The sequence below is a fragment of the Schistocerca serialis genome, chromosome 4 (assembly GCF_023864345.2).
Source record: "Schistocerca serialis cubense isolate TAMUIC-IGC-003099 chromosome 4, iqSchSeri2.2, whole genome shotgun sequence".
Lineage (NCBI taxonomy): Eukaryota > Metazoa > Arthropoda > Insecta > Orthoptera > Acrididae > Schistocerca > Schistocerca serialis.
This window is the reverse complement of record NC_064641.1, coordinates 230,693,040-230,705,270: the sequence shown is the minus strand read 5'-3', so window position 1 is coordinate 230,705,270 and position 12,231 is coordinate 230,693,040. Positions and strand designations below refer to the sequence as shown.

Here is a 12,231-nt window from a genome sequence, read left to right as displayed (position 1 = left end):
TTTTTAAATTTCTTTCCTGCTTCTTTACTTTGATGAGTATTCCATACAATTTTATCTGTTGTTATTTTTCTTTATTGAAGATTTATAATTTTGAGTGTTAGCTTAACATACTACTACATGAATAAAAATATTTCTAGTGTATATCAGCTTTCTTTTCCAAACTCACCAGACACACAAGACTTCACTGTATGAGCATATAGCTTCAGGTCATTCACTAAAAAGTCGTGTCAACCATAACCATAATAACGATATAAAAAGATGTACTCTGCTTATATAAATGAAATATGGTTAACATGATCAACAGCTATTCAGCTTCAAAAATATATCAAGTGTATAACAATTAATATTTTGAAATACACCTGGTTTCATGTACCTCCAATAAAATTTAGTTCTGTAGACTCAACCGATCTTCCAACTCACCGTACCATTTATAGAAAAATTACAATGTAAAGAAGAAAGGAAAGTTCAAGCAGAACGTAAACATTTTAGAAGTACAGGAAGTCACTCACCAAACAGCAGAGCCTTTGACAGGCACACACAAAAGAGAATGAAAACTTACAAGTTTTCAGAATACATGCCTTGTTGAGCTGGAGTACACACACCTGTGCCTCTACACTGTGCAAACTGGACACAAGATTCCATACAGGTGCCAACCCTCCCTCCCACATCACTCCTAGCCAGAAAAAGGGCTGCCTTCCTCAAAGCTGCTAGCCACCCACCCCCAACCCGTCCTTCTAGTTCTCACCTCTCTTTCTACCACCCACCCCACCACACACAACAACCACCCATCCCACCATACACAACAACCAGAACTTATTGTGAAAGCTAGTACGTTTTCTTTCACTTTCATGTGTGCCTGTTGAAGACTTAAACGTTTCAGCTATTCAATGAGTAGTCTCCTTAATTAGAAAGTATTTACAAAAATGAAAATTTTGCAATCTTAAATTTCTGTAGACACAAATGGCTCCTCATATCTTCTCACACTATTCCCACACCTGAGCCATGTCTAGGCCTTCTATCTGGTAGGACCCAATCTAACAACTATCTAAGTCTAACCATTTTTGACACTGTGTGTTGTACAGTAGCTGCACCAAAATTTTTTTTGCCCTAGAAAAGTATGAAGTGCAGAGAGAAGATACAAACATACAATGCAGTACAAGAAACTGTAATAATTAAATTAAATACACAGCAAAGAATAAAATGTAAATGCTCCACAACTCACTGCTGCTGATGTTTGTGGCTCAGCACCTCCAAGCCCAAACAAGGAATTTTGCATATTTGCAACTGTCTGCTGAATGGTAGCGACTGCAGCCTGAGCTGCAGCTGAAACTGGGCCTTGTGTCGGTGGTGGCTGCTGTGAGGTAGGGTCTGATGATAGTGGGAGGGACACATTAGGTGCCACAACAGTTTGAGCTGCACTCTGACCTTGAACTGCAAATACAAATTTGGTGGTTGTCTTTAGAAAACACAGTATAGCAATAAATTCAATAATTCAATTTATATCAAGTTATTTATAAAGTTGTATATCTAAAAACAAAGATGATGTGACTTACCAAACGAAAGCGTTGGCACGTCGATAGACACACAAACAAACACAAACATACACACAAAATACTAGCTTTCGCAACCAACGGTTGCTTCGTCAGGAAAGAGGGAAGGAGAGGGAAAGACGAAAGGATTTGGGTTTTAAGGGAGAGGGTAAGGAGTCATTCCAATCCCGGGAGCGGAAAGACTTACCTTAGGGGGAAAAAGGGACGGGTATACACTCGCACACACACACACACACATATTCATCCACACATATACAGACACAAGCAGACATATGTATATGTGTGGATGGATATGTGTGTGTGTGCGCGCACGAGTGTATACCCGTCCCTTTTTCCGCCTAAGGTAAGTCTTTCCGCTCCCGGGATTGGAATGACTCCTTACCCTCTCCCTTAAAACCCAAATCCTTTCGTCTTTCCCTCTTTCCTGATGAAGGAACCGTTGGTTGCGAAAGCTAGTATTTTGTGTGTATGTATGTGTTTGTTTGTGTGTCTATCGACGTGCCAGCGCTTTCGTTTGGTAAGTCACATCATCTTTGTTTTTAGATATATTTTTCCCATGTGGAATGTTTCCCTCTATTAATTCATATTTATAAAGTTGCTTTAATACAATCAATGCAAGGTAAGAGGTACCTCTCATAACTTTATAACCTTTTCCAAGAAATATAAGAGTGTATAAATTATTTTCATTATGTATTACATAAGCAGGTAAAGCTTACAAGAAACTGTTACTGATCTTATACACCATACTGGTAAAACAAATATCTTTTATGCAAGGTAAAAGATGTCTTAAATAAGTTTCTCAATGATCAGTTTTTATTTGAGTAAACAGTGTTTCCATCCATCACAAAGTTGATGACCTTAAATATTACAAGATTTGATAATTATATAACTTATTATACAAACTTCTTCCTTTCGAAACATCTCACCTTGCGTGTGAGGAGGTGCGGCAACTCTAACTGCACCACCCACCACATTAGGCTGAGCTGGCCCAACACCAAGACCAGGAGCGACCATGCGGTGTCCTCTGTTCACCACATTACTAGGGGTTAAAAGGCCACCTGGTGCAGCAGTTGTGGGACACTGAATACCAAGGGCATCATATGCTCTTCTCATATCAGATGCCGTTGGTTGATTGCTGGGAGCCTGATTAGATACGACTAAAAAACAAAAACAATAATACCAGAAGGCAAAATTAACACAACACTATGCGTCATTTAATGACTTATTTATTTACTTACTATTTTGCTGATGCCGTATTTTATCAGCCTGTTTCAGTGGCAAACATACAGGGCAGTCTGTCCGAGTGCAGTGCTTCCAGTGTGAGATTATCTGCCGCGAAGAGGAACAGTGTGCAACTGAACAAGACTTTCCTGCCTGGCACGTAGTCATGTGGTTTAACACATTTTTCATTGTCTTGCAGTGTGGTAATGTACACTGTGAATAGAGAGAAAATATATGCTCAGTAACAAACCCAGTGAGAAGTCAACTAATGTCAAACAAAGCATTCTCTCTCCAATTCCCTTGAATGTTTCCTTGTGGTCTTATACCTTGAATCTGCTGTCCAGTCCTCCAACTGCATTAATCGAACCCTATTAATACCATAAATGAAGACACTTTCAGAATAGCATGAGCTACTGGGAAAATAAAAATGGCTTTCTGACATCGTTTAATCAATAATGCTCGTCTACTCATAATATAATTAGCACTCGCACAAGTTTAATCCACAGTACACAGGATCAATCTCATAACATTCACCACGTAAATTTCCCATAGTAGGCATTAATGAATATCTTAATTATCAGCACGCTTGCAGAAAGAAAGTAGAAAGTTTACAACATGCCCTTTTGAACACTAAATGTGTGCATTTTTTTTTTAATACAGTAACTCAGTGAGTTAATTTTTTTGTATCGTATTACAATAGTGATCAATTGATTACACGTATTATTTTATAATTTCACTTTAGTGATTCAGCATCAAAAACTGTGGTAGTATGAATCTCTCACATGGCCCTATTGTGAACTGCTATTTTGGTGGGAAATGTATTCCACAATGTAGAAACGAAGAGTTTTTCTCCGACTTCACAAGTATTGATTTCACAACAAACAGAAACTGATTTTTGTAGCAGTTTTTATACACTTGGAACAATGTATTACCACAAGATGCTGGACACATTCTGAGATAGTAAGTCATATTCCCAAAAGCTTTGTAAAACTAGTAAGTTGATGGCAAGTACGTTTACAAGGTCCACATCAGAAACACTAATTTTGTCATAAATATACTTCCCAAACCTCTTTGAGAAACTACTTTGGTGGTAAGCAGACTTCCCAAGAAACTTCAAAACAATGTTATTTGTTGGGATTTATACTTCCCATGGCTCTAAAAGCTGTATTTCACAACAAGCAGGAACCACCACTCATGCAGCAGACTACCACTAGATGCAAGGAGAATACAAAAGTTTTAAGACATATTCTCATATATGCAGTAAATAAATAAGTTTAGTGGCAGGTTTGCCCCCCATGGCCCACGAACTGGTTAACATAACTAAATTATTTAGTTTTACTGGTGTCATACTGTACAACACAGAACACTCATGTTTTAAAGTATTTGTTGCATGTACAGAAATAAAAAAATTAAACTGTTGTCCTACTGTCACTAACTACCTCACTTCTACTTTAATTAAAAAAGATATCCAACTTACTAAATGTCCTTAAAAGACAGGAATTCATTTTTTTCCCTGAAAGCATAATTCATTTTATGAGCAATTCCATGTCAAATCAACAAGTGCTACAACCTGACCCTCTCAGATTTTTTTGAAATTAAGTATGCATATATTACTCAAAAATCATGACACAAATTAATTTTTTCACATTTTTCTGATGAAAAGTTACCGAGTAATGGACCTTCAAAAATTGAAAAGACGACAAATTTTTGATTCTTGGAACAATGTTGTTTTCTTTACAGCTTGTGTTCTAATTAAGCTAGAACAATAAAATTTACTTCACTGGAAAGCTCATATATATATATATAAACAAAGATGATGTGACTTACCAAATGAAAGTGCTGGCAGGTCGACAGACACACAAACAAACACAAACATACACACAAAATTCTAGCTTTCGCAACAAACTGTTGCCTCATCAGGAAAGAAGGAAGGAGAGGGAAAGACGAAAGGATGTGGGTTTTAAGGGAGAGGGTAAGGAGTCATTCCAATCCCGGGAGCGGAAAGACTTACCTTAGGGGGAAAAAAGGACGGGTATACACTCGCACGCACACACACACATATCCATCCACACATATACACACACAAGCAGACATATTTAAAGACAAAGAGTTTGGGCAGAGATGTCAGTCGAGGCAGAAGTGCAGAGGCAAAGATGTTGTTGAATGACAGGTGAGGTATGAGTGGCGGCAACTTGAAATTAGCGGAGATTATGGCCTGGTGGATAACGGGAAGAGAGGATATATTGAAGAGCAAGTTCCCATCTCCGGAGTTCAGATAGGTTGGTGTTAGTGGGAAGTATCCAGATAACCCGGACGGTGTAACACTGTGCCAAGATGTGCTGGCCGTGCACCACTTCCCACTAACACCAACCTATCCGAACTCCGGAGATGGGAACTTGCTCTTCAATATATCCTCTCTTCCCGTTATCCACCAGGCCTCAATCTCCGCTAATTTCAAGTTGCCGCCACTCATACCTCACCTGTCATTCAACAACATCTTTGCCTCTGCACTTCTGCCTCGACTGACATCTCTGCCCAAACTCTTTGTCTTTAAATATGTCTGCTTGTGTCTGTATATGTGTGGATGGATATGTGTGTGTGTGCGCGCGAGTGTATACCCATCCTTTTTTCCCCCTAAGGTAAGTCTTACCGCTCCCGGGATTGGAATGACTCCTTACCCTCTCCCTTAAAACCCACATCCTTTCGTCTTTCCCTCTCCTTCCCTCTTTCCTGATGAGGCAACAGTTTGTTGCGAAAGCTAGAATTTTGTGTGTATGTTTGTGTTTGTTTGTGTGTCTGTCGACCTGCCAGCACTTTCATTTGGTAAGTCACATCATCTTTGTTTTTAGATATATATTTCCTACGTGGAATGTTTCCCTCTATTATAACCATATATATAGACACACACACACACACACACACACACACACACACACACACACAAAATGTTAAAAAAAGTTGAATTTATCGAATTTTGAAAAACTGTATTTTTAAAATTCTCAAAAAAAATATATGTGAAAGATACACTTTACAGCTACATATTCTGAAAGTTTCAACTTGGGACGAGCATGTGATCACTATCAAAAGCAATTTTACGTTAAGGGTGGTGATTTAAAAATTCGTAAAAACTAATTTATTTTAGATAGTAGGCCTACTTCTCACCAAGTTTCAACTTGGGATGAGCATGGGATCACTATCAAAAGCAATTTTACATTACGGGTGGTGCTTTAAAAATTCGTAAAAACTAATTTATTTTAGATAGTAAGCCTACTTCTCACCAGCTGTATGTTGTTGTAAACTGTGGAAATTAAATATAACTTATAATTGACAAAAGAACATATGTTTTATGCTTCTGTAATTAATAAATACAAAATGAAAACTTAAAAAAATAAATAAATAAATAAACACAGAAAGATGCATACCTGAGATCACACCTAAATTCAGTTAGTAATTACTATTATTTACAAATAGACGCCCTATTAGTGCACTTCTTCATACTTTGTACTAATCAGTCTGTTGCACATCAACATTTCTGTATATGGATAACTTATATGTTCGCCTTATAGCAGTTTGAGGGTTCACAACTGCCACTACTTCCCTACTGCTTATGGAAAAAATGTCTGGATGACTCAGAAATGTAAAAGATGGTGACGGTTCATGGGGATGCAAGAAACTAACTCTGTTTTCATCCTTCTGATTTTTTTCAAGAGCCCATTGTAATCACAAGCAACATATCCTTTTATGTCTTTGAATGGCATTGTATCACTGTCAGAAACTGTCACCAGTTCAATTTTAGTGCCATCAGAGTTTGAATACACTTTTGTTATTATTTTGTCCTTGCTAAAAGGAATAAAAGTGTGAAGTTTTTGTGTCCCTACAATTTTGCAGCATTTCTCAAATCTCTCCATAAGTTTCATTTCTTCATTTTTGTGATCTTCTTTAGTAGCATACTTGAAGTTTGTTGCTTCTATGTTATCCTTGGCAAACATAAAAAGTTGTTTTGGTGTCATTATTTGATCACTGTATGGCCGTTGCAGACTTGCTCGAGCTGCAAGTCGTTTAACTGTTCCACCAACACCATCACTAGCTCCCTTCCCATGCGAGGTGGCTGAAAAATGCCATTCAGCTTCAGTTTGGAAATCATCTTCATGATGGCACAGGTTGATAAAGTTCTTCCTATTTTTACAATGAGATGCTGCTCCATCAGAGAAATAATATATTTTTCTTGGTTTTCTACCGAATTTAACACCATCAAGTATGATTGGAACAAATGCACAGCAACAGTGTCATGTGTTAGGCATTCTGATATGATTGCAAGACTTGTATGCTCAAGTTTGTTCCCATCCTTGTAATAAGCAACAATAGGATGAATCGTTGCTTGCATGTTTGTCCAGTGATAGCCTTGAACTTCGTCATGGATGACAAAGGAGTAATTCTCAGAAAAGTCACAGATCGCTAAGACCTCGCCTTCTTTAAGTTCTTTCTCAGTCTCTTTTGGAAGGTTGATTGTTGACTAGCAACAAATGAATGTCGTGTAAGCGATTTTAATTTATCAAAAAAAAAAAAAAAAAAAAAAAAAAAAAAAAAAAAAAAAAAAAAAACAATCAATAAAGTTGTCAGATGATTTTATGATTGTTTCTAGAGACGTGTGATCAACAGAAACCGATCAACGGAAACCCATTACTGATTAAGTTATATTATCAATATCATTAGTATTCAACAAATCTTGTAAATATGTCTTAAATGTTTCTGGGCCAGTGCAGAATTTACATTCACCAAAATGACAAGCAGGTAATAACAGATTACATACAACTCTTGCAATGCAGTCTTAGTAAGTTTTTATTGGATTATCTTCACCCTTTGTCAGCTGAGCAGTCAGCATGAGTTTGAAGTTTTGATGGGTAGTACACACACAGACACTATGTGTACCACTACTTCCAGCTAAAACACAATTTTTGGGACGTAGGTCTGCAAACTTCGAAAATCCAATGTGGAGCTCTGGATGGTTGTCTTTAAATTCTTTCAAATTACTTAAAACTAGCCGTTTTTGTACTTGCAGTTTTCCTCCGTTATCTCTCACAAGCACAAAATCTTTTTTCCCATGCATTGCCCCCGCTTATCTCATCAGAACAATAAAAGTCTCTAACAAAATCAGCAGTTGTTTGATCAAAAGTCTTGCCAGGTTTTGGGTTTGGTGAAGACAAAATTCCCCTGGCCTTCACCATATCATTTACTCTTCGATCCATGTAATTTGTTACGTTAAATTCATCTTGAAGCTTCTTAACACTTCAGCTTTTAGGTAAAATGGTAAGAATTTCCACCTGTTTACTTCAAGATGTACATGAACGAAATTTATCTTTTAGCTGACTGATCCTCTCAGATTCTGCATGATCATGTACCTCTTCTTCTTTTCCGGAAGGAAGCAATAATATTCCTTAGGATATTTTGCTTCACACAGTCGTTTCTTCTTAATTGGCGATTCACCAACGGACTGCAAAGAAGCATTCAACCTTTCTAAGGCCTCACTTGCTGCAACGTCTTTTACGTCACTATCACATAAAACCTTTTCACATTCTTGTTTCACAACAGAATACAGTAGATCATCATCATTTTCTGTGCTAGACGTATCACAAATTTCTACTCGTGCAATTTTTTCACGGCAGTTGTCACACACTTTTTGATTTACAGTTAAGAAAGGTTTTCTTGCTATCATCCATTGTGAAACAGGCCGTAAGTTTTTCTTGTGGATATTGTGGCCTTTTCATTAAATGGATTACAGCACAAAGCTGAAATTTACATTTCTCAAGTGAACAAACTAATTTAAAAAAATGTTTTTGAAGTTGAATGCCCCAGCTTTCTATATTCAATACTACACAATATTACTTCTTTATACTTTCACTTCCTGTAAAAAAATATTTCATTATGTTAATAGTACGCAAACATTAACTGGTTGTAGGCATACAAACTTACAGACTCTTGTGAGGTTTGTACAAAAGCACCTATAAGCTAAATTCAAAACACATTTCAGAGTTAATCACATAATTTCACTACAGCTGCCTCACAACAAAAGAATGTGTGGGTCACTTTCAACACAATAGGTGAAAATTGCTGACAATATTAACCAGAGATAAAATACTGAATAGATTGCAGATAGTAACACCAAAGAATCATTTTATGTATAATCTTTAAAATGAGAGATAGCTTCCTTTTTTTCTTTTTTTCCGAGGTTTTACAGCGATTAATAAATAGTTAGCACTAAAGTTTAATAAGCAGTTATTCATTTCAAGTACAATTTGTGGACCATGTAACAAAATTTAACACTGTAATATTTTTATGTGTAGCAAAATAATAGAAATTCACCTATCTGAATGTGATTTTGGAGAATCGTGGTAAACATAAAATTGCTTTTGATAGTGATCCCATGCTCATCCCAAGTTGAAACTTTCAGAATATGTAGATGTAAAGCGTACCTTTCACATATATTTTTTTGAGAATTTCAAAAATACAGTTTTTCAAAATTCGATAAATTCAACACTGTTGTTTTTCTAAACTATGTGTGTGTGTGTGTGTGTGTGTGTGTGTGTGTGTGTGTGTGTGTGTGTGGTGTGTACTAATGATGTTTGGTATCATATAAAAGCTCATTAAAAGAGTTTTCCAATGAAATAAATTTTATTGTTCTAGCTTAATTAGAACACGAGTTATAAGGAAAACAACATTGCTCCGCGAGCGAAAAATTTGTCATTTTTTTCAATTTTTGAAAGTCAATTACTCGGTAACTTTTTATCAGAAAAATGTGAAAAAATAATTTGTGGTACTATTTATGAAACTATAGGCATACTTAATTTCATTTAAATCCAAGAGGGTAAGGTTGAAAACGACGGTTTCATTTGTTGATTTGACGCGGAATGACCCTTATTTATAAATTTACAAAACAGACTGCATTCATCAGAGATCTGTGGTATTCTCAACTAATGAATCCTTGAAACTTCCTGGCAGATTAAAACTGTGTGCCCGACCGAGACTCGAACTCAGGACCTTTGCCTTTCGCGGGCAAGTGCTCTACCATCTGAGCTACCGAAGCACGACTCACGCCCGGTTCTCACAGCTTTACTTTTGCCAGTATCTTGTCTCCTACCTTCCAAACTTTACAGAAGCTCTCCTGCGAACCTAGCAATCCTGAAAGAAAGGATATTGCGGAGACATGGTTTGGCCAGAGCCTGGGGGATGTTTCCAGAATGAGATTTTCACTCTGCAGCGGAGTGTGCGCTGATATGAAACTTCCTGGCAGACTAAAACTGTGTGCCGGACCGAGACTCGAACTCGGGACCTTTGCCTTTCGCGGGCAAGTGCTCTACCAACTGAGCTACCCAAGCACAACTCAAGCCCCGTTCTCACAGCTTTACTTCTGCCAGTACCTCGTCTCCTACCTTCCAAACTTTACAGAAGCTCTCCTGCGAACCCTGCAGGAGACGAGATACTGGCAGAAGTAAAGCTGTGAGGACCGGGCATGAGTCGTGCTTCGGTAGCTCAGATGGTAGAGCACTTGCCCGCGTAAGGCAAAGGTCCCGAGTTCGAGTCTCGTTTGGGCACACAGTTTTAATCTGCCAGGAAGTTTCATATCAGCGCACACTCCGCTGCAGAGTGAAAATCTCATTCTGGAATGAATCCTTGTGGATGTCGTGGAACCAAAGCGACTGAAAATATGGCTGATTGCCACTTTTTAGGGATATTTTCCACAAATGAATGAAGAATAAACTGAAATAATTAACGAACAAAAGCAGCAGAATTTACTTTGCAAAAAATTAAAACAATGGCATTTAGAAGTGAAGCTACCAACTGGTATTGGGAGAACACTAGGGTGCTATTAAAATCCTTGCCACCCCTCTCCCAGTGCAAATTTGATGTTACTACGTGGAAACTCAGCTTAAAAATTAAATTTAACACAAAATTACCATACACAAACACATTATTATTTTATGTCGACCACAATTACACCTTCTTTCGAGCATCTTTATGCTATCAACCTACAAATAACAGCATTAAAACAGTCACTAAACATGTTTCTCTTCCTAAAATATTAAACACGGTTCTGAAAAGCAACATCAGCTGAAACAGTGGAATTTAATCTAGGGTGCTGACACAGTTTACAACATAGGTCCAACAAATATAAACTACAATAGTCAATGGCAAAAACATAAAAAAATGCCACAAAACAGGCACAGAAGGTGGACAATACACACAGAAGGTTGTAACAAAAATTACAAAGAGAAAATAAGAAATAGGGTGAGGCAAATGTATGTAGGGAGAGAGAAAACTGTACAACCATGCATCCTTTGTTACTTCAAAAGAAGCATTCCATGTTCCCCAATTCCAATCTCCAATGTGGACAGAGAATGGATGACTGCTACACAAAATGCTTGTTCATTAACTTTTAAAAATTTAAGTCATATTAAATTACACTAGGCTACTGTCTATTGTGCAAAACCTTGAACAAAAAGTGGGAAAAATTAACATAGCATTTATTGAATAGATAGTAAGTACCTGACTTCCCTGCCACGTTTCTCCATTAGAGAGACTCTCCCTTCGCTGGCATTTGTGCGCGTGCAGCAGCAAAACAAGCTGTTGCTGAATGAGCTTCCTTTTTTCAGGATCGGCAGTGGAGGTCGTGGTGGGAGTGGCTGTAGCTTGACCCTGGGTAGGTGGTGCTCCCTGACTCTGGGTTGCTGTTTGAGGACCAGGCTGGCTCCCACTTGGTGCTCCAGACTGTGGCTGAGCCGGAGATGGTGCAGGAGGCTGCGCTTGAGGTGCAATGCCTCCTTCTGTTCCAGTCACTCCTACAACAGCTGGACCACCTGCAATACCATCTTATTTACACACTTCAAATTCACAACGAAGCAACATAATTTAATAACAAATTATGAACCTCAAAGGTGTGCACAGAGTAACTGATCCAGAATCTCATTTGCAAAGCAATAGGGTAGTCTTTCAGTAGTTTACAAGTTGAGACAATGGATATATGGAGGAATTTATCATCGGTTGGTAAAAATAAAGTATCTCAGAGAGCAGATGTTTCAATCTCAACAGATGAACTTTTTAATATAATATCAAACAGTATATCCCTAATAATCTTAACTGTATGTCTCCATGTACTGTTGTTCTAATGGGCACACACATTAAAAAACCATGCTTCACTTGGTTCCTCAACAGAAACTATTTACACGATGCATAGAATACAGCAACTGGACATTTCAGTACTGGAAATAATATCAATTGGATGACTGTAGGAAAGAACAAATAAATAAAAAATTAAATAAAATTGTGTGTCTCTAGATTTTTCTGTTCCTGGGACAGATGTCTGTGTTAACATGCGTCAACCACGTAAGAGCATAGCGTTACAGTACATGGGGAACAATGTACGTCAACAGCTGGCAGTAACTTTAAAGAGTGAAGCATGTGTACA

The 12,231-nt window shown here is 37.7% G+C and overlaps 1 protein-coding gene across 1 annotated transcript in view; it reads right to left on the bottom strand.

Annotated features, from left to right (window-relative positions):
- LOC126473473 (histone acetyltransferase p300) overlaps window positions 1-12,231 on the bottom strand; it is a 171,376-nt gene that overhangs the window by 113,875 nt on the left and 45,270 nt on the right. The window contains exons 6-9 of the mRNA XM_050100549.1: window positions 11,313-11,623; window positions 2,789-2,984; window positions 2,477-2,707; window positions 1,223-1,431 (exon numbers count right to left, since the gene is read on the bottom strand). Coding sequence (XP_049956506.1) covers window positions 1,223-1,431; window positions 2,477-2,707; window positions 2,789-2,984; window positions 11,313-11,623 — 947 coding nt within the window. The remainder of the gene's footprint in view (window positions 1-1,222; window positions 1,432-2,476; window positions 2,708-2,788; window positions 2,985-11,312; window positions 11,624-12,231) is intronic.